At 44.3% G+C, this 23,498-nt stretch overlaps 1 protein-coding gene across 1 annotated transcript in view; it reads right to left on the bottom strand.

Annotated features, from left to right (window-relative positions):
• The window catches only part of UMODL1 (uromodulin like 1), a gene marked incomplete at its 3' end in the record, with an annotated part of 48,912 nt that overhangs the window by 5,523 nt on the left and 19,891 nt on the right, over positions 1 to 23,498 (bottom strand). Inside the window, exons 9-18 of the mRNA XM_082014162.1 lie at positions 22,402 to 22,621; positions 18,711 to 18,848; positions 17,437 to 18,168; positions 14,862 to 14,974; positions 8,061 to 8,274; positions 6,342 to 6,479; positions 4,258 to 4,712; positions 3,332 to 3,474; positions 1,914 to 2,150; positions 904 to 1,063 (exon numbers count right to left, since the gene is read on the bottom strand). Coding sequence (XP_081870288.1) covers positions 904 to 1,063; positions 1,914 to 2,150; positions 3,332 to 3,474; positions 4,258 to 4,712; positions 6,342 to 6,479; positions 8,061 to 8,274; positions 14,862 to 14,974; positions 17,437 to 18,168; positions 18,711 to 18,848; positions 22,402 to 22,621 — 2,550 coding nt within the window. The remainder of the gene's footprint in view (positions 1 to 903; positions 1,064 to 1,913; positions 2,151 to 3,331; positions 3,475 to 4,257; positions 4,713 to 6,341; positions 6,480 to 8,060; positions 8,275 to 14,861; positions 14,975 to 17,436; positions 18,169 to 18,710; positions 18,849 to 22,401; positions 22,622 to 23,498) is intronic.

Below are 23,498 nucleotides of genomic sequence, written 5' to 3'. Positions count from 1 at the left end.
TTTACTGCTTTAAAAAGAAATAGGGCTTTAAAAAGCCATAGTAAACTCTATTAGATTCCTGGCCCCAGAAACTTAATGCCACTGAGCTTCCTTTCCTGGCACCTGAACCCTCACCTGGAGAAGCAAATCTCTAGGGGAAAAAAAGGACAGAAAAACATCCCAAATCAATTTACTCAGACTTTGCTGCTGACACTGCCAATATGTTTCCTTGCTTTTTTCTGACATGTCACAGAATCACAGAATCACTAAGGTTGGAAAGGACCTTTAAGATCATCAAGTCCAACCATTAATCCAGCGCCACCATGTGCCCTAAACCACATCCTGAAGCGCCACATCCACACGTTTTTTGAACACTTCCAGAGATGGCGACTCCACCACCTCCCTGGGCAGCCTGTTCCAATGCTTGACCACCCTCTCGGTGAAGAAATTTTTCCTAATATCCAATCTAAACCTACCCTGGCGCAACTTGAGGCCATTTCCTCTCGTCCTATCACTAGTTAGTTGGGAGAAGAGACCAACACCCACATCGCCACAACCCCCTTTCAGGTAGTTGTAGAGAGCGATAAGGTCTCCCGTCATTTGTCCATCTGAGCTGACACATTTCTACCGCACTGTAAATTCTGTTCATTGCCTTCTAGCCACCCCTTTGCAGAGATGAAAGGTTCAGTTCCCAGGTTCCCCAACTTTGATACCCATTTCTGTGCAAGCTCCATGCTTTTAGCTACAAGGATGAGGAGCAGGAAGAAAGACGGACACTTCCATATGGTTGTGGTCCTTCCCCACTCCTCCCTGCTCTCAGCAAAGGATAAAGAGTTATTTTAATCCCAGCTTGGAAATGTTACTCCTCCAATTCCATAGCAGGACTGCATATGGCACATCGGAGAAAAATAGCAAAACACTTACCGTCCTGCAGGTGCTTCCTGGTGTCTCCATACAAATACGAATTTTGCAGTGTAAGTAAACCACAGAATTGTTGACAAAGGAAAAAATTTTCATCTTAAACTGTGCTTTTCTTGAATTCCCATTCTCAAGCAGTGTGGTGTATGTATTTGGGATGGGACAGCTGAAAAGGAAGAGAAAAATCATACAGAGCAGCTAAAGCTATAGAAAGTATGTTGTGGTTTTAGCACATAACTCAGGTTGTAAGGCTCCTTTAGAAAGCCGCAGCCAGACCTGCCATGAAGCAACTCTCCAGCAGAGAGAGCAGCTGCTGTTTTATTCTCTCAGAATATCCAAATAGAACAGAAGATTCGAGGAGTAGTTGGAGAATTGGAAGAGAAGGGAAAGAGTGACAGAAAGAAGGATTTAAACTTGGCTTCACCAAACACAAAATGAAAGAACATCATATGAAAAGGAATGGCTTTTGTTACTCAGCAAAAGGACTATCCTCTATTTTAAGGTGGCGGGTAAACCCAGGGAATATGACATCAGGGTGAGATCAGGGATCGAGACAGAAACAAACCTCCTCTTTTACCAGAGGCTGCATTAATATTGTCTGTGAGTCACAACACATCGGAATCAACTCGCCTACAACTTCATTGATGAGAATCACATAAGCTCTTGGTAATCTCTGAACCACAGAGAAATAGATAAAGCACACACTTTTCAATATTCTTTCACTACTGACTGCCATAACCATCTATTTCTTCAGGTCAAAAGAACAATTCCTTCACAAAACTATGAGGAAGACAACCAAACTCAAACAACTACCATATTGCCCTTTGAAAATATTTTCTTTTCGTACCTACCTTCCTTGTTCAAAGAAGGTATGACCAGTCAGAATGTTAAGGGACTGTGTATATGAATGATGAGAACACACATAAAAGGCATTTTAAAATATGACACATTAGTAGTCAGCGCCACTGGAAGAGTCAAGGTGTGGCACATGCTATTTGCAAGCGGCATTGCTGTACCTGTTGCTGATAAAAGCAAATGAGAGGGGATCCACTGAATTATTAGTTGGAGTCGCCCAGCAGTCAGTGAGGACCACCTTGAGCTTGCTGTCTGCTCTCTGGATCCCCACTTCAATCAGTATATCATCACTGGCAGAGACACTGAAATTTTTTGGTATTGGGGACTTTCCAATAAACAACTGCATTTCTGTTCTGAAGTGTCCAGATCCATGCAAATCCTCAAAGATGGTGTAAAGTCTGAAACAACAATTAACCTCCTTTAAAGACCACAAATTTGACTGTGTGTTTCTATAAATCAGTGTTTTTCCACCCCTTGCACATTTAAGTAGTGAAGAGCTATCTGCAGTCCAGGATATTAGGACAGTGTTCAAAAGCAAAGGCTGAAAATGCATTGAATTTTTAGTTAGAAAGGTAGTGAGTGTGGAAACGCAAGTGGGAAAATCCAAAGAGTGGAATGTCTTGGCAGTACAAATAGAGCAGAGAGAGATATTTGAGTGGAGCTGAAGGAGAACAAGACTATGAACTACCTTAAAATTCAAAATAAGGAGTGTAGAAGCTTAGTGAAGAAAAGAGCCAAAAAAATTTCAAGAGAAGGGACAAATCTGAACATTAAGTGAGGGACATGAGAAAATTATAGAGCTCAGAGAGAAGGGGCCTGACAAAGACTTTGTGGGGAGATAGAAAGGAAAATACAGTATCTGGAGGGTTAGGAAATAGAAAGTGGATTTGGTGATGATTGATAGCTTAAGTGTGGTGCTAGGCAAGAGAGAGGAGGTGCACTTGTACGAAGGGATAACATTCACCACCAGAGCAAAGCTTGCTCACCTTTTCTGTGAGCATGGGTTTGATTTTCTGTGAGTGTAGGTTTGATTTTTTGTGAACAGTGGATTTGATTCCATCTTACTTGAAGATGGGGCCTTCCATAAAAAAGTATTTGCATTACATATATTCTCTTTTTTCCAAGTTGATCAAATAAGGATTTGTGGAGATTAAAAATTGCCATGCTCAGCACCCACACAGCAGTCTGCATACATACATCAGCTGAAAAGATACATCACTGTTATGTTCCAAAAGCAGGAAAACACTGGTTTTGCTACATGTGATTGCCCAGGACGGCAAAGAGAAGTCAGGAATTCTGGCTCCCGAACCTGCACCAGTAGCTCCCAAAGGTTTATTTTCATCTGTGGTTTAGCCAGGCAATGGCCAAGCTTCTTGACTCTTGCATGTATTGACACATTAAATGGCGCAGGAGAGGAGCATATAGCAGGGATCACCTGAGCACAGGACTCACAGGATGGCAGACTACTTAGTATACCATGTACTGTCAGTGGATACAGCTAAGGTCCCTGGGGATTTTTCCAATGCAGCAGCACTCAGCCACACAACAGCATTTCAAAGCAGAGAGAGTTGTTACTTGCCCTTCTGCAGTGTATCCAGAGGTAGTCAAGAGATCGTTTTGAAACACACAGTGAATGGGACTGGCAATTTTTAAGTGGTGGAATACTCCCTGAGCAGAAATATCATTCCGAAGGATGGTTTTCACTACGGTATTAGTCATGTTCTGCAACACAGAAAAAAGAAAGCACAGCTCGTGAACATCAGTGTTCCTAGGGATATAGCACAGGCTTACCACCTTCAAGTGTTTAGGCATTCTCCATTCTCTTGTCTGCAAAAATCAAACAGATTAAACCTCTAGTATTTTAGTTGCGGTACAGTGAGACAATGAAAATCCACCAGCCTTCCTCCTCTTCCTTAGTCTGCAATCATAGATTCATAGAACCTTTGGGTTGGAAGGGACCTTTAAAGGTCATCTAGTCCAACTCCCTGCAGTAAGCAGAGACATCTTCAAATAGATTAGGTTGCTTAGAGCCTCACCCTTGCTCCACAAGGGAATTTCTGTACTTTGTCATGGCCTAAGCATAGCCTTTAGTTTGGGATCCAAGGAGACAGCCATCACTCTTTGTCCCCACTACTGGTAGCAATTGGAGTATTTGTCTAAATATAATGATGAAATTGCTTTTAAGAAAAGAGAAGCTTCTGATAGCTGCAAAGGGAACCCAGGGAGGCATGGGAAGTGACTCTTAGTTTGGAGAGGCCCTTGAGTTTTGCTGCCTGATCTCAAAGATTCCCCTTCTCTTTCTTGCTCGCCCCTTGACCCAAACAGAGAGGTAACTTTCCATCACAGGAAGGGGGGTTCTTTCTCCAAAGAAATTTCTTAGTCCAATGTTTCAGCAACTAAGAAACTGTACTTCTAGCAAAGATTTTCCATTGCCCCTCCCCTCACACCCCCAAGAGAGAAAAATGCTCTGGGGCTTCTTTGCATTCACCATCTCAGGGGACTTACAGTCTCAACTTCAGTGCCACAGTCACTCCAGCCTGCCTGCAGCACAACGTGAGTGCCATTGCTGATGCTCACGTTGCAGCGAGGCTCCCCCAGGTACAGGGAGGTTTCAGGGACAGACTCCTGCTGTAAAAATCTCCTCTGGACAGCAAGGATGATCTTCTCAATTTCACAAAACACTCTTACTGCATCTTTAATGGAAACCTCCTGGGCAGGTTTAACAAGGGGGACAGTAGACGCTTGAGGAGAAACATTGGGAGTTGACACGGGATCCATGGTGAGAGGAGGCAGCACCACGCTGGAGAATGTGGTGTCCTCCAGACCTTTGTGCTCAGTAGTAAAGTCCAATGAAGCAGAGGAAGAAACATGAGTTGAAGTTTGCAAAGAGTTCGCTGGTAAAACTGTGTTGCTTACAGGTTTCTTATCCGTCACCATTGCATTCTGGCTGATAGGAAATGCTGAAGAGTGCCAAAAATAAAGATACTGTTGTAATTTACAGGTTCAGATTGATTTCATAAGGCAAAAGCAAATTCTTAGGATGAAACTTTCAGTTACTGGCAGGAAACTAGCTTCTTTTGTTTTTTTAACCCGCTTTACTTACTGCCAAAGCTGTTGCTTCTTTTTAATAAAAAGTCCAAGAGATAACATGAAGTGCCTGTGAGTAAAGCTGAATTGCTTTACTTCCTAAGAGCTACAATAATCAGAGTGCTTAAGTAAAACATGCATACACAGCTTTTGGAAGATTAGTGCTTGCAAGAGATCCCCAACTCTAAGTTGCTCAGCAAGTGTTCATATGTTTTTGCCTAGTACTGTAGGAGACTGATCACTTCTGGGTGTGGGGTATAAACAAGACCAGAATCTGTTAAAAAACCTGGCCCCATTTGCGACCTGTTGGTACCCAAAAGATATGACCCTGAGAGATTTGGAATACCCATTTTGGGGGAAGTGCAGGACAAACCTCATGTAGCAGACCCACATTGCCCATATGTGTCCTGAGAGACACAGTGGGAAGCTGAACAAATGTGTTAGTAGCAATCTTTAATGGTTTCAGGAAGAAAGCAAGCGGGGAACAGGGGAAGCACAGGTTGAGATCAACATGTATGTCTAGCACCTGACATCTGTCACAGGCTCTGGGATTAGCCCATGGCTCTTTGCTGGTAGAAACAACATAAGTATTCATTCACCACTGACTTAGAAAGCACCAAGATAATAAACTCCATTTGCAGTGAAACACAAAGGATGTGTCTCATCACACAAAAATTCTCTGAAATAATTTTAATGGGTTGTACAGACAAATAGTATCTGTTTCCCAAGCAGCGTATAAAATCTGTACATAGATATGTATGTCTCTCTCTTTCTGGAACACCACGAATTAAAAAGTTGCTGTAAGAGGAAGAAAAAGAAAGTCTGAGCTCTTTCAGAGCTGAATTTCCCAAAAGGTCACTATCATAATACTAAATATCTTGGTTAAACAAAACTGAGCAAAGGTTAGTATCAGTTGACAAATCCTTTTGACTTCAGCCAAAGAGTAGCTTATCACTGTGGTTCCAAAAACAAATATAAATTACTGAAGAAGCCTAAAAGAATTTAGGAGCTTAAAGACCCATCATATGTCAGCTAATAAATGATTTAAGGAAAGAGAGAAGTTAGATGAATTGAGTCATACAAAAAAGTTTGTAATATCAACATTTCATCCCTGCTGCCACACAGAGGTCGAACCACGTACTTAGTGCTTTCTGTTACTTTCTCTATTATCTCTGCTGTCCTCTCTGCTACTGCTAATGAAAGCAACTAACAATCTTGACAATCCTATCTAATTTTGATGGCAAATATGAGAAAACAGAACTGTTAAAAGAACCTTGCAAAGACAGTATTAAATATTGATATAATAAACTCTCCTGACAGAGTATTACAGTCAGACATACTGCAAGTCCACTGCAAGATTTTCTCATTAGGATCCAGCTAAAAACAACAAAGCAAATTAATCCCTGGCAGAATTTCAAGACCTGTGGCAAGTGTGACCATGATTCAGTAAAGATCAGATCACTAAGCGATTAGCTAGCCATTAGATAATAATTTTTTTTTGCCTTCACAGCTTCTTCCAGGCCTTTCTGGATGCACATCAGCAAATCCTTCATTGCAGCTGCACTGGTAAAAGCCAACTGTGTTATGGCACGATGCATCTGGGGAGCAGTCATCTTCTTTGCTTTTGCACTCATCATAATCTGTTGGGTATATTTAAGCAAAAGGCAGAGATGGAATGTGAAATGAAAATGTGATGGTTCTGGAACTGAAGCACAGTCGTATCATCATGGTATCATGGTGGCATTACACCTCTTAGGTGTGATACTCTACTGTATGTGTCAGGCAGCTGCTGGGTCTAGAAGAGGTGGGATACTAGAAGCACAGCCTAGAGCGCTAATTCCAAGGCACTGACAAAACCCTCCAGGAACTGTGCTACCACTGATGCTCAGCAGATACTTACTGAAATGTAGGCACCCTGCTGCAGAGCTCCTATCCTCCTAAACTGATCAACAGCACAAGGGGACACTTCTAACCCCGGGGGCTTCCTCAGCTGCCTCTCCCATTTCACACTCCTCACGAGATGGTTAGTAAATGCCCGGCATGAGTGAAGCAGGAGGGTTCTGTGACTGGTCCACGTTGGAGTATAGTTGCTTTCTGCTTTCTGTTATTTTTTTTTTACCTGGGCAAATTTTTCACTTTTGAAAGGAAAAATGTGCTTTACCTCCCTTTCTCTTCCCAAGGTCTAATTGTAACTGTGCAAACAAGGATGTACCACCATAGGTGGGACTCAGAGAGCAGCACTAACCACTTGCTTTATGGGGACCTGTCCCTGAAACAAATAATTTGTTTTAGCACAGGTTCAAGGCGGGCAGGCACTCTACAAAGTACTACCATGAGATAGTCATGATCTTACTAATTAACAGGATACATAACTTTCCAGATTCACAGCTGTGAGGGTAACAGGCAAAAAGAATGTACAGGGCAGACCATGTACATGTTTCTGAAGTCATTTTGGGTGAGATTCTAATTGACAGCTTATAACAATATTCTTTGGACAAATGTATCATGTTAAGGATATAGAAGTTGGTATTTTTTTCAGAGATGACACATTGACTTGTGAAACAGAATCCAACGGCAGTTAGTCAGGAGACTAATGTTTCTTGTTGCTGACTTAAATTACATATAAAGGAAAAGAAGTTGTACAATCAGAATTCTGTGATTCTGTGAATCAGCCAATTAGCCATTGTGCTGGTCTTGGTAAAGTGTGGAATTTCATCTGAAATCCCAACCCACAGGTGTGTGAGGAAAACACATACTCCCAGTGCAGAAGAATTCACATTCCTTTATTTGTTTCGTGGGGTTTCTATCTCGTGTAAAATTATCGGTGCAAAGCAGAGGGTAATGTGTTTCAAAATTATTTTAAACAGATATAGTTATGTCTGTGTAGAGGGACTTGTTTCCACTGGTAGCTTATGAAACCTTCAGTTTGTGACCACTGTTTCTAACTTCTCCGTATCTTCTTCTCTATAAAATTAATGCTAGACAAAAAGACCAGTTGTTTTTTTTTCCTTTTGGATCAGGAGTGCCTCACTTCTTATTTCATCTTTTGATGTTCTCTGAGAAAGGTTATTGGATGGATAAGCAGGAGCAATATAAGGAGAGAGAATGGCTTTTCATCCCTCTGTTTTACAGATACTTTCACCTCAAAAAATACAGATTAATAACAGGCTTTGTCATCTTTCTTTTTTGGAAGAACTACTGGGATACAAGCTGCTCCTTACCGTTTATGGAGAGACTGCTCTTGTCGACTGTGAAATAGGAGTTGTGTTCAAAGGCATCACGAAAAGTGGTGATGATGTAGTAGATATCCACATCTTCTGCAATCAGTAAATTGAAATTTACCACCACACTCCCATTAGTAATACCCGTTATCAACACTTTAATCAGACCAGCATCCACCTGCTGAAGAACATCAAGTGGCAGAGACTTATGTACCTGGAATAAAACCAAAATGCATGTGAAGACAGACAGAAGCAATTACGTTTTAGGCTTTGTACACTGTCCAGAAGGCAGCATTATGCATTACAATTGCGCTTCATACTCTGGAGGGAAGCAGCGGAAAATTGACCTTTTGCTTTATAATGTTTCCACTCTACAGCAGCTGAAGGATATGGTATATATTTAACCATGAATACTAAACAAGTTAAGAGATTAAGGTACTTTGTCTATCACTTGAAAAAGGTCCTTGACTCTGGTCACAGCAAGGGAGGGAGAAGACTGCAGGGAAGCTCCCATGTTCTGCCTCTCAAAATGCCTCCAGGGAGAGGGGGCAACTCAATATGAGGAGGAGCTGCTGATGGAAGTGGAGATGCCTCCTGACACACCACACTGCATGTATGTCTCAGAGGGCTCCCTCAGCTCGCGTACATTACAGCTTAGAGCAGACCACCCTCAAGCCTTTCTTCACAGTTGGTTTCTCACCAGAGACAAGCAAATAACACCTCTTTTTAAATGCGCGAACCAGGATAAAGAAAACAGATAAGTGTTTCATTTCATCAGCACTGCAACACAGTTCAACCTCCCATCAAGCTAGTCTTCAATTTGATTTCAGAAATATTTCATTAAAGTCTCCCCTGAGGATTATCATATTATTTCTGCAAATTCTGACAGTCATCAGGGCACACAGCCCTGACTTACGGTCCTCCTCAAGAGTCAAAGACCCACGCTAGGAAATGGCTCTGTACTATTTTGAATAGGAACAGTTACCCTTAAGTATTGCAGCACCAAATCACAGCTGAACTTAGGTCAGTCCAGAGAAAGCAATAAAATAAACATTCACAGTCTGTACACAGTAACCTTGAACTTCACTAGTGGCCTAAGAAAGAAAATGCCACCTTTTTCAAAGCACGCTGAGCCTTAGTAATCATAGCCCCAGAAGCCACCTCCTTTACCACACTGGAGAGCAGGGTGGTCTGCTTTCTGTGGGACAGGAAAACACAGCCCTGTGTGAGGCTTTGCATCAGCCGGGCTGCTCAGCCTCTCCACTGTCCAGCTCAGATGGAGGCACCAACCCCGCTCAAAGAGATAAACAGACTGGAGCTGTATGTTTGACCTCTTCCCTTTCCACCCTCCAAGGCTGGGTACCTATGGAGGGCAGCGACCCATGGGAATATCTCCTTCTCTTCCCACAGGAGAGCAGTCCATGGGGTAGGACACCTGGACATACGCAGGAGCCCTGGGGAGATGTACAACAGCATTTGCATTTCCAGCACCATTCCACTTCATCTCCAGGCCCAGCACCAGCCACAGGAGGAGCAGGCACAGGTCAGCTGGTGTCATCTCATGGGACCAACCCCCAAGAAGACACAAGGTTAATATTGATTCAGCTTTAAAGGACACATTGAGAAAACATTATACACAGAAATACAGCTTATTTCTGAGAAACTCACCACAAAGAGAAGCTGGTAAAAATCTACAAGTTCTCCCCTCAGTCCTTTTCCTCTAGTCGCCCATCCAAGGGGCCCCATAAGACTGCACTGGGGTCCTTGCCTGCCTGCATGGCCCAAGGGAAAGCAGGGTGCATGCACACATGCACGCCGACACATGCACACAGAGGTTTGCATGCCAGGTATTGCCCCACTATCTAACCATGATGCAGGCAGAGCTTGTACCTGAAGACCAGATGCTAGGGCAAGCCCAGGCTGTGTGATACCATCCATCAAAGCCCTGAATTTTTCCATTAGAATTGTATATTTTCTTCTCTCCCTTTCTCCAGGAGATGCTCACAGATTCTGTGTTTCTTAATACGTCTCACGTTTGTCTGGGAAGTCCGTCTACATTCTTCCACACTTACAAACAGAAAGTGCAGCAACAGAAAGCGTGGGACATAACGTTCAAGCCTGCATCAGGCAAGTAGTACAGGTTGTTCTGAGCTATTGATGTTAAAATTGGACTTAGAACTGCCAGCAACAGTGCAAGAGGGGACTGTCCACAGTAAAAGAGCAGCTCCCTGCAGCACATGAAGGACAAATCCCATGTCATCCCTGTCAACTCTCCTGAGCCTGGGATACACACAGCTTCCTTGTACGTAGCAGCCACTAGCTTCAATAGAGGACACAGACAGATGGAAACAGCCACAGAAACACCTAAATTTTTGTGATTTCTCAGCGTACTTGCTCTGCCTTCGCCCTCCAGTGGCTGTCAGGCTCCCAGGAGATGCCCACAGAGAGGAAGGCACAGAGCAGCAGAGCAACCGCACCGTAAGGCAGCGCCTGGCCCAGGTGAGAGCAGGCACGTCGCTGCCCTGCGCAGGAGAGTCGCACCTCTTTCCCAGCACCTCGCCCTGCTGCAGGCCCTCTCTTTAGGGCACATCGCTCACTTCCTTCCCTAGCTCAAATTTCCAGAGAATTAAGGGAGCAGGTGGGGGCTACATTGAGGCCACCTCCAACCCCTTCTTCCTCAACACGTCTTCTGCAGGAAATACCTGGAGCAGCAGGGCTGGATTTCAGCCATGAATTTAAGGCAGAGCTTATGTCAGTGGTAATGCTCAGGGGTGCAGGCAGTGACTCCTACCAGGGAGAGCCTAGGGAAGAGGCAAGGCAAGGGTCAGCGGTAGAAGCCAACAAGTGAAGCAGCCTCATTTCTCTTACACCCACGCACAGAGCTTGTGCATTTTGTGCTGGATTCTCCCAGGTGATCACAGCTTTTGCACACCTCCATGCCAAGCCTGACTTACCTGCCTGCTTGTGTGTTATCCAGCCCTGACTTACCTGCCTGCAGGTCAGGTTATCCAGCCCTGCAGACAGCCCCAGATTTCGCAGGCGTGCTGCAGCCCCTTTCCGAGTCGTCGGAGCTGATGTGTGTCGGATGCACTTGGTGGCAAGGAAACGTTGCACGGAGCAAAACCCCTGCGCGCACATGGAAAGGGCTCCCACGTGCCTGGAAGTCCCACAGAGCAAACCTTGCAGTGCCCCACGGGGCACGCAGGCTGAGCCGGGAGGATGGAAAGAGCGAACTTCCCTACGAAAGCCTGGGCAGACCCTAGGCTGTCCTTGTCAGCCCCAAAATCTCCCATTTCACCAAGCCGGGGGGCTCTTGGACCCCTTCTCCTCTCTCTTTCTGCTGTTTCACAAGCATGTACTGAAAAATTGAAGGTCAGCCCCAAGTCTTCATCTTTCATAGTTTTTGTCTGAACTTCTGGACATTAAATACACACACCTGTGACATCCTTTTAGCCTATCCCCGGTTTCACCTGTATGCCCTTCTCATTTATCCTGAAGCTTTTATTTTATTGGTGCTTCTTTTTACCTAAGGTTTGGGGTTTTTTTTTGGTCGAGTTCTTTTGTGTGTGTTTGTTTTGTTTCTGTCCTTATTCATATTTTTCCTCACAAGGCGGGACTCAGAGCTTGAAAAGTGTCAGGGGACATTCACGGTATTTGTATTTAGCCACTAGGTGACACTACAAAACCTTTTATCCAGAAGGCTACATGATTTCACAACAGGTACCACACCCTAGGTTATCAAAATAATGGTTGATGAAGGGGGACTAGAAAAGCTTTTTAGAAGGAAATATTCAATATATAATACCCTTGGGTATGAGGTTTTCTTACTAGACAAATAAATTATCTTGGGATCAATCGCTGTATCTACAATTTCTGTAGCACAAAAAGGAAACATGAGCAATGCCAGACCAGGAGAAATCAGTATGCCAGAAGAAGAGCCACAAGAAAGGGAGAGAACATGAGTGAAATTAACGCCAGCATCAAGAGAAGGGAATGTCCCTTGCACAGGTGAGAAAAATAGGAGGCAGATAAAGTCCAAGTTCAGGGACAGATGGAAGCCACACTAAAACCAGTTCAACAGGGTGGAAAAAAGGCCAATAGATTTTTTAAGCCAAAGAGAAGTGGCAGACCCAGGCAGCCAGGCTCACCCCATGGGTATGTGGCATGTTTGGTGGGTTTTCTGGGACCACCCATCCATAGGTCCCAGGCAAAATGTCAGCAGCTCATTGGAGCTATTGTGGGTACTTGCACAGGAGCCTGCATGGCTGGCAGAGCAGGGAACATACTGGCAGTCTGGAAACTGGAAATAAGTAAGTAAAAGGCACATTAATTTGAACAGAACCCTGCATGAAGCCTGTTTTTTCACTCAAACCCCAAAAGAACTCCCCACTGTCCATGCTTCGGCTGCACCTTCAGAGAGAAGGTACATCTGCCCAGCCACCATCACCAGCAGCTTTAACAATGTCTCAGATTGTGGATAAACTCAAATTAACAAAAAGGGTGAAATTACAGTGGAATAATGAAACTGCCTTAATCCCAGTACCTACACTCATTCCACATTCAGATAGCTTTAACTGTAACCATTTTAAGTGCATTAAGTTATACCAAACAAGGGGGTCATTAAGTTATATCCAAATGAGGGGGTCACTTTGATAAGGCAATATCATTTATTAGTTTCACATTTTTTGTCAGTCAGTTAAGTTTAAGACACCCAAATTCAAAACAACCTTTGCAATCAGGATTCCAATCAGGAATTTAATGCACCTCAGTGAATGCATTTTCAATTCAAACCTTTTGTTTTCCTGCTTAATTTTCCTGAGGACAAGCCCTGGTTGCCATGATATTATTCTTGGCTGTTGCAAAAGACAGGCTGAGCAAAACCCAAGATGACTAAAATACTGTCTCACCCTTAGCTACATTATTTCTCAGTTGCATTGCAAAGAGGATGGTGCAGCTAGCCTGGACAATGACAGTGCAAGTTGTCACATCAAGTTTTTACCTTGTTCTCATCTACACATTATTTAACAGACAGTATTTCCATTTGCTGTGCTGCCAATTTAACCACACAGCACTTAAGTTCTGGGGCAGCTCTAGGCTAAAGAACATTATACACATTAGGATTTATAAATCCTCTGAATTGCAGATGGTGACTCCAAGGAGGTTTAAAAAAAAATCTCTGGCAAATTTTATTTAACTGGAAGCCGATAGTGCTTTTAAAGCCCATGAAACTTTTCTCACTTACTTTTCTGGCCCTTATAACCTGAAAAGAAAATATGCAGATCTTTCTGTTTTCCTAAACTTCTTTTTCTTTGGCATCTAGAAACCCAATGTTTGTAATAAAACACTCGCAACATATTTTGCCATATACAGTAGCTATGCAACTATAGCTTATATACAGTGGCCCAGAGGTAGATGGAGTCAACACTAACACATCTCGCCAGCCGATCCACAAAACCAGTGCGCTGGAAAAAGGAGTTAGTTCCTTACAATCACAAGTGATCATTTTCTGCCTGAAACTTTGAGAACTGGGTAAAACTGACACGAAACTTACTTCAGTTCCTTTATGCAATCATTTTACAAATTTTCCAAATATATTTGTATCCATGATTTTCTGGATTAAGATATTTGACTGAATTAAGAAAATCTATTCCTTTTAGTCCATTTTGATACTATGCGATTCCACAATAGCCTCGGGCAGAGAGTGATGCTGAATGAGAGTGAGGTCTGTGGAGAATTGCTCCCTTTTCACTTTGCTAATCACGTCACTCTCATTTTGTCACTGTTTTTCTGATGTGACAGCCTGGGGCCAAAACAACTCCAAGAAATCTGTGCTCCGCTAAGACATCCAGAAAGGTGCAAAGTGGTAACAACCGGTGGGAAACTTATTTGATACCCAAGAAAACATCATGCACAGCTAAACGGATGATGCTTTTCCCTCCTCACAGTTGTCTCCAACCCCACGCCAGCCTGACCTCCGCCTGAACACCCACCGTCGTCAGTGCAGCCACTGCGGACAGTAGCTCCGTGCACAGCGAGAGTTTGGGGAGGCCTCTGCAGGACCTGAAATTTCATACGATCATCAGAGGTGGGTTTATCATCACAGGTATCCAGGCCTCTCAAAACACAGATGGTTAAGGGGAGATAGGGAAGGCAACAAAGCAGCCCAGCAGAACCAGTGGTTTTCCAAGCACAGGTTGGTTTGAGTAAACACCAGCAGGAGCAAACTTCTAATATATTCACTAAGAAATTAGGAGAGTAATACTGTCAAAAGCAAGGCCTGAAATTATGAGAGCGTTTAAAGGCGCAGCTGATATTGCAGAGTTTTGATATCCTGCACTCTAATTAGAAGTGAGGGCAGAGGTGACATCAAGAAATCACTCCCTTTCCAGATACGGGGCTACAAAACCAAGGATGCTTATAAGAAATGTCAGCCTTAAGGGACTATGACAAAGTGTAATAACAATCATACAGTTCATTAATATACTGCTGTGCAGGGCAAGGATACCAGAGCACTTTGCAAATATCCATTAGCTTTTCACCACATCCCTGGCAGAAATCAATAAGCCAGTATAACCAGGTATGAGAAGCAGAAGAAACAGAGACACCAGAGAATCCCCCGATCCTGATCTCTCTCTAAAAGACGGCTGCCTGCTCATCCTGCAGTCTCAGACAGTCAGGGAGACTCAGGCCTTACAGATGTGTCAAGGGACGCACATGTGGCATACAGCCTTCATGGGAAAAAGATTGTACACATGGTTTCATGGAGACTAGTGACCAGTCACATCCTTTTTAGCCACTTACTTCATCAACAAAGAGCTGGACAAAGGTTTGGTATTCCTCACTGCTTGTATTGCTGAAGCCTGGAGAGTATTTCACATTTGTTATACGCACCATGCCACTAAGTTTCTGGACAGCTGCAAAGTAAGAAAAAGACAATTTAAATACATGCTCCATGCACTGTAGTCCATGGACAAGTGTGTGACAGTCACTGGCATGCCTGGCCACACAGGATACACATCAACTCCTGACAGTAGAAGGCCAGCCCTCTGAAATGTAGCCAAAACCCCAAATGCCTAAGCATAGGCATCCAGGTCCTTAGTCTGCCCTCTCTAGCCCCTGGAGGCCTCTCAAGAAGGGCACAGACCTCCTGGAGGTCTTACATCTGCCAGCTCTGCCTGTGGGAGACTGCTTTCCTCCCTACACACATCTGTCCTGGCTTCAGCAGTATATAAGGCACCAGGTTCCAGCTCTGAGACTGTCAGACTCCTATACTGAATTTTGGTCTCCCATATTAGCTGTTTTTGAAGAAGCAGCGAGAATTGAAAAGCAGGGCTCTGCTTTTCAGGGCTCTGTGGATCACATTACATCAAAGCTGGTTCTAGTCACACTGGGGACAATAATCCTCTGAGCTGGGACAGGTACTAGATGAAAAGAAATAGTCATCCAGTGCAGCTTTGCAGGGGAGAGGAGAAAGCTATGCCCACTTAAAGCAAGCCACCAAAGCCAGCTTCCTTTACCCCAGCATACTTCTGATCCCAAAGGAACCCTCACCACTACCTGTCAGATCAAAGGTTTTGGGCTTGCTTTTTGCTGTGGCTTGTCCTGTCATGTGAACATAGGTATTTAGGAGATAGATAAAATACATTCAGTTATCTGCCGGTGAGAGGGGAAAATGTCCTGAACAATTTTTGAATGAAAAAAAACCATATCCATATTTAAATGACATGACAGGCTATGAAGAGTTGGCTGATGTTGACCCTCCAGGTCAGATGTCTTGCCACAAGGAGAAACTCTATATTAAACTTCACCAAACATGGATTTTTGCCCTCTACATTTCCTGTCCCACGCTGCTGAGATACCACTATGGTAGCTCTTCTTCTTGTTCCCCAGGCATAATCATTTCACAAGCTTCTTTCCCAGAAAAAGCACTTGGCTGAATATTTGATTCATCAGAAAAGAAAACAAGTTTTTATAAACTGAACTCATCTGTGTAGAATTCTTTAATTTGTTTTCCAGCTGGAAGAAAACAACCTTTGTTTTTTTTCAGTTAAAGTGAGCTCTTTTGATTTTTTTTAAATGAACATTTTTTGTTTTAATTTAAAAAAAAACAACACTTTTTTATGCTTCTCTACATTGAAAGGGGCCAGGGGGAACACAGAGAAAAGCAGTAGGTGGAGCTTCTCAATATCAACATGTTGTTCAGTCCAAAATGGTTTGATTCCTCCATTTGGCCACCAAAGTCCCAAGTCAGCTATTTGCCCAGCTGTGTTCCCAGGTCTCACCAATGCCACACAGAGCAAAGGATACAACATGAAGAAGACAGAAGCAGAGCAAGGCATCAGCATGGCTGCCCAGAGCTTAGCAGGACTGGAGAAGTGGACACTGTGGCATGGGTGACCAGGGCTTGGTGGTACAAGAGAGGCTGGAGAAGCAGCAGAGCTGGCCTTAGGTGGCTGAAAAAGAGGTTTTCCAGGGAGAAAGCAACGAGGGGGAACCAGAAGAGGGGCTAGATGAATGGAGACCCCCAGGAACAGGAGAGGGGGAAAGAAAAGAGCAGAGAGGAGTGCAGTTTGGGATCAGAGAGATATGGAGGGCACGAGAGAAAGAATAAAGGCAAGCAGAAACAAAACTGAAATAGGTATCACTAACACACTAAAGAAAAAATACATTTATTGATGGACATGGACAGCAGCATTCCTATCCCAAACAAAACTGTAATTTAAAGACCAAATCTGACTCTAACCTTGAAATATGATTCGGCTCCAATCAACAGAAAAATCCCGTAATTAGCTGCAATACATCTGCCCAAATCCAAACAGATTAAGCCCTCCCCACCAGCCCAGTTACTCTCAGTTACAGCTCCTGAAGAAGTGGCTCACAGGTTTCCACACAGCTCCTGGCCCACAGGGGATTTCGCAGGGCTCTGTCTAATCCACCCTCCACTGAGAGGAGTAGGAAGGCAGGTCGTTTGCCTTCCTGGGTCTCTGAGGTAACTCCATAGGTGGCTGCTGCTGCAGTACCCTGGTGCCAGAGCACGCAGGAGAAACCAAGAGGTGCAGCAAAGGGACAAGCAGGATATGTTTCAGTGAGCCACACTCAGTGCACTGTATGATTTGCTTCATCTGCTTTGCGATGAAAATATGTAACATTGATAAAACTAACTGCCAAATTACCAGAAATTATTTTGACATGCTGGTTTAGGAAAAAGTGCTGATTCCTGCAAGAAAACAATTTTGACATAGAAAAAATAGTTTCAAATGCCTTCATCCCAGACCACTGATTCCAGCTGTGCATCTTTCCCGGCTCTGAGTGAGGCTTTGCCTCTCAGGCAGATGAATGACCACGTGTGGAGGCCCCCCGCCAAACGCATACTCACTGCGGAGCGTGGCTAGGGCTGGCGTGGGGCTGGGGGCTGGAGAGGCGCCTGGCAAAGCTGGTGACCGCAGGGCTCCAGCATGTTTCTCGGACCAAGAGCTGTTCTCTCCTCCCATCTCTGCATGTGCTCCGAGAGTGGCGTTGAGGGTGGGAACGCCAGCATCCCCTCTGGCTGGCAGAGTTGTACCGGGGCCAGCTTTAGAGCTGGCTTGAGGCACACCAAAAGCTGTGTGACTTCTGGTGGTAGCAGAGGCTGTTTGGTTTGGAAACACCGGCAATGGCAAACTGAGTTTCTCTTGCCTGGTTGTGCCCATGGGCGCATTTGTGAGAGCAGCCGCTCGCGGCGATGCACTGGGGGAGGCCTCTGCCACAGAGCTTTGCTGCGATGGACTTGCAGACACCCACCGCTCTGCCTCCAGGGCCAGTTCCTTGCTGGCTGTGACCCCCGTGGCCGTGGAGCTGTTGTCCCTGCCGAAGCCCATCTGTGGTGCCAGGCCTTTTTTCCAAGGGGCTGGAGGAGCGGTGGTGGGAGAATGCCTGTGAGGCTCTTGCTTGTCACCCAGGGGCAGTGCAGCAGGGAGGTGTATGGTGCTGCTCATCTCAGAGCCTACAGCAGCCACCGTCTCGGTGGTGGCAGAAGTAGGGGCTGCAGGGCTTCCTTCCTCAGGAGCAAACTCTGTGCTGTTTGTTATTTCAGGAGCTGTCGTTTCAGAGAGCGGGTCCACAATCTCACCTGCAACACAGCAAACGCACATTGAAATGGGTCCTGAAACTGGATGAGGAGGCACCAGGGTCTGATCTGAAAATGGGCCTAAGACCACTCGGCCATGCGCAACAGCATTACAGATACAGGTCTCAGATATTTTATTAACACATTGTGATTTTTATGGTGTTGATTCTGATTTGTCCCTACACTAAGCAGATTTGATTCCTGGGTCTCCTCTTCTGATTGGGACGGCATGGATCATTACAGTGGGAGGAAATCAGCCACAGACATACCGAAAGAAGAAAAAAGCATGTGTCATGTTTCTCAGCAGTCAGTCATTAGGCTAACCAATAAGGATCTCAGAGAGATTTAATCTGAAGACACATACAAGGTTCATCTTTATGTTCAGAGACAGATCATATATACTGCTGCAGCCAGAGACTGCAAAGGTGCATCTATATACAGGTTGTGTGCTATATAAACAGTTGCAATAAAACCAGAGGTAGAAAAACACAACTTATTCCAGTCTTTCAGGGCGAAGAGAAACTGCATGCCAGTTTTTTGCTCACCCTCACAGTTTCTTCCAGGTCGGGCTGGATTGGTGTCCATGGTTGTCTTGCATCTGCACAGGTACGAGCCCACCAAATTGATACACTCTGCAAACACAGAGCAGTCATTCTCGGCGTGAGAAGCACATTCATCCCAGTCTGTAAGACCAAAACCAGAACATCAGTCAGACAGCCTCCCTTCTGGATGCATCAAGATAGAAATAATCATGAAGTAGTCCTTTTTTCAGTTTTTGAATTTATGAATGTTGCCTTCCTTTTTCATCGTTTCCCTGACAGCCAAGCTCTGAGTGATGCAGAACACTATCTGTGTTGTTACTCCCTCACATAAAAATCAACCTTTGTGCTGGGACTCTGAAAAATATTTTCTCCAGGTAAAGACTTTTTCAATAATTTTTTTTAGAAGTAAACATTTATTTGAAATGAAAAATATTTTGTAGGTTTGTACTATAGCTATATCAAAAGCATACGTCATACCAAGTTCTGCATACAGTACCTCCAGATACATCAGGTAACAAATAGATCTATTACCACTAGCTACCACTAGATAGAATATTCAATAGAGACTTAATCCAAATAATATTCTGCTTCAAATAAAAGTTAAATGCAAGTAACTCCCACACGAAGCACTCTTCAGTTCTTAACAAGGGAAATGCTAAGGGCAAAACCTCTTTTTTAGAAAAGATTTCTTCTCAAAGGTAACACTGTAAAACTGTGACCCTCTTTCTGGTAGTCTCAGAAAAGAAATGTGGTTCATCAACGCATGAATATGCTCTAAGGTTGTTCCTTGGGTCTAATTTCAGCTGCTCTGAATCAGTTAGAGATGTTTCTTTCATGGAGTTACAGACCTATTTTATTGCCAAGTGTCTTCACTCTTGAGGGATTTAGATCTGGAGTCTTGTATTACCATTCGCACCCCATTCCAGCAAACAGGCAAAGGCCAGGTTAATGCTTTGGACATGAATAACCTCAGTGAATCCCATGTGAGCCCTCCCTGTGTGCACTCCCTTGTGCATACACCTTCATTGGTGTAAATAAGGGAGAGCAGAAAACTAGACTGAAAACTGTGCCTTGCGAAAAATAATTCTGATCAGTGGCTAGAAAATTGTTTTGAACAATGCATTATCATAAGTGCTTCTTTTGCAAACATGCAGAGAGTAATCACTGTGATTATTTGTCCAAAACAAAGTCCCAGTCTAGAAACAGAAAGCGCAGACGGGGTGTGTGCATGCACATACACGCGTTCATCTTTCTACTTGCAGACAGCCTTCCCCTTTTACTGCCTTCCAGCTAATACTTCTTTTTCCTTTCTTCCTCATTAGATAATTGTTGTATCCATTATTGTTTCCATTAGACAATTTCATGCACCTATGGCCAGCATCTGCCTATTATGTCACAGCCTAAGCCACTTAGAGGGAACACAGAAGTATGCAGGATTGACTAAAGTACCAGCAATGGAAGAGTTCTCATTAATGCCTTACTATGCTATGAGGTAATTGTGACTCTTGATGGCTTCAAACACCATCTGAGAGATGCTCCCGTGCTAATTGCCAAATAACTTACACTCGCTGGCTCCATTGTCTCTGAGGGTTTCCTCTCTCCTCACTTAGCATGGCTTTTTAAGCAAATTCCTTCACCTCTGATGACCACATCCAGTCACGCGTCAGGCCAAAACACTTATGTTCTCTTCCCAGTGTTCACTGGCACTAGTATATCACCCATGCATGTACATGCACACACACGCTGCACTTTTTTCCTCTGTAATCTTTACATCTCAGCCAAGGTGTGCTCTGTGCAATCTTTCTCCGCTCTCGGCATCTCTCTGGCCTTTCATGCTTGGCAAGTGCGTTCACCACACACACACCTCAACCAACAGTCCTACGCCAAGAATTATAAAAAAATCCACCTTTGTGTTCACTCCGATTACCCATTATACCTGTAAGGGGTACATGCAGCGGGTAGAAATCTGTGGAATTCCTTGCCTAATGATGTGGCAGATGCAGAGGTTTGCATGACTTCATGGAGACCCCATGGAGGAGAAACCTGAAGAAATCACTTTGGATTCAGGAGTCCTGGAGCTGAAAATAGTTGATGGCTAAGAGAGTTTTAGTGAGAGGCATTGTCTGCACTCGCCATGTTCCAGGAATTGGCTCCTGGCTGCTACTGAGGTTGTGATATTGTGCCGGATGGATTTTGGACCTGACTCAGCGCACGTCCCTTTCTCTTTCGTTACCATGCCTCGCACAGCAGACAGCCATTTTAGTGTCTCTATTAATCATGGCAGTAAAATTAATAATTTATGAGTATACAAGGAGAGGTGCGATTGCTCCACTCCCTTAATTTGTGCTATCCCTTCTGACTTCTCATCCTCGCTGTTTTGAAGTTGAATTCCCTGCTCTGCCACTGCTGCTAAACCAAGCACGTAGCCTTTTGGTGGCCAGGCTCCACAGAGGATCCTGGTGGCCTTGCTCCACTGGTGCAAGAGGAGCTGTGCGGGCTTACTGTCAAAGGGCACGTCCCAGGGCTTTCAGGGGCCAGGAAGCAATACAGCCCATTATACAAACCTTTCCTTCATGTGCTGCACTCTGCCTTATTTTCCACATTTGACATTAGGAAACTCATGTCAAACAAATGGTTGTTTGGGCAGAGCTAAGAAATAGACCCCTTTACCCAAACGGAGGAGCTGGCTGTGCTCCTGGCTAAGAGTGGTGCTACTGGAAGCCACCTGGCTTTCTGCAATTAACGGACAGAGCTATTGCCTTCTTCCTCCCCACTCTTTCAGTCCTAGGATCAATAACGTTTGTAACGTATCTTGGCACACATCAGCATCTTGCAATTCAGTATCTGCTGCCACTGTGATATTTGTCAGCTTCAGGTGCAATTTTTCTCGTTCGTTGTTTTCCTCTCCTGTTCCCCTTAACCTCCATATGTTCTGCAACTCCAAAGGGACTTTTCCCTGGTCACAGTAAATAAGCTTTTAAGGGCTCAGTGCACTGGGGGAGAAGAATAAACCAGTCTATTGGCTTTGGCAACTCTCTGAACTCTGGCTGACTCTGCCAGCTGCGAAACCTGAAGCCAGAACTTAGCCCTTTGAAGATAAAAATGGCGATTACTGAAGATCAAACATAGGCCTAGTTTAACATAAATTCCACACATGCTTCTTTAGTCCTATTCACTGAGAGGACATTTGGGAATTTCTCTGGCTGGATTTCTATAGTGAAGATGTTAGAATATCTTTCTTAAACCCCGGCCCAAATACAGCCCCAGAGCCTTGAAGCACAAAACTATCTAGAGGGCATGTGTATGCTAAAGGCTACAAATATTCCACAGTAATCCTATCCACAATTCAGGGCGAGGAAGATATGGCAAACTTCCAACTGCTCACAAGAAGGAGAGAGGAAAATTAATAGGGAAATCAAGGGCCTCACTCCTCCTTAAACTCAGCGGAGGGAAGCAGTGCCTGCAGGTACCCGGGGACAGCCAATGCTCCTTCTTCCGATCCCTTCTGGGCTTATGGATAAAAGCCCACGGAGGAGTTCTCATGTCGTGGTTTTCCCTCCAACAAACCACTGTAAGCTCCATGTACTTTGTCTCTCTATAAAGTATTTTTCATGAAGAATGCTGATGATACTGTGCATGATCAAAATACAAACCCCATTTGCAGTTTTGGGAAAAAAAATGTTTTTTAAATTACCTTCTACTGCGGTGTTTTGCTGATCCACCAAAAGCGCAGAGCTGTTGTACAGGTGAGAAAGCACCAAGGCAAATGTGGAGGCATCAACTGGGAACTCTGGGTCCTGCACAGTGATTTTGAGCCTCACAACGATGCTTCCCGCTTGCAGGGATTCGGTCTGCACTTTCAGCTTCCCAGATTTGTATAAAGCAGAAATGTTGGCTGGAAATGAATTTTCAAGCTGAGCAAAAGGAGAGAAGCATTGACAATTAGAAACCCAACCCAATTAGGAATAACTCCTGTTAAAGTTGAACTATGGTGGTACCATTTTAAAGATTTATATATGCACAACATAGAAAACGTAAAAAGAAAAGTTTCAAAGTTTTTCAGAAATCTTACTTCACAGAGGTTATTGAGGCACAGAGAAGTGTGAGTCTCCTTGGTGCACCTAGGCACCGCTGGTCTTACAAAACAAGTTTCATTTTGGCTCAAGGAGACAGAATTCCTTCTGTTTGCATGCATCACAGCTGAACTGGCCCGAGTAAGTCTGCAGACATCAGACCCTTGATGTTAGCTCTATACGTCACATAAGCTTTTTGTCCCAAGCTTCCTATATATTCACCTCCGCACTCCCAGACCCTGGAACTTGGTCATCTGCACTGTTGCTGGAGCAGACTCTGGCTTGATTTTGGTGGCTACCAGCTAGCAGTCCCCCAAGCAGTACCCAGGCAGAGTTTGACACTCAGCATCGGCCAGGGGCCATTCCCACAGGCAATCCGAATGTGGCCGCTGTGCTCCAGAAGACCCAGCTGCATGGATGCAGGCTGGTTTGTGCCAATTGGTGTCAGTGTCAGAGAATGGTTCAGGATGTTTCATTTACCAGTACGGGCATAGCTTTAGCTCCCCGGGCTTATTTGAAACCAACCAGTCCAAGTCCAGCCTGCAGCTGAGTCTAATGACAAAGAAATCTCAGGATGAGAGGTAAAAAAAATGGAGGTGGATAACTTCAGGAAAATGTGCTTGAGACAGCCCAGCTTCAAGGCAATATCACAATTATGGCTGATTACCAATCTGGTAAGTAGACACATCAGTTGAACAAACGGTGTCGCTCTGAACAA

This window comes from Phaethon aethereus (assembly GCF_964289735.1).
Source record: "Phaethon aethereus genome assembly, chromosome: 1".
Taxonomy (NCBI): Eukaryota; Metazoa; Chordata; class Aves; order Phaethontiformes; family Phaethontidae; genus Phaethon; species Phaethon aethereus.
This window is presented reverse-complemented; position numbering and strand designations above follow the sequence as displayed.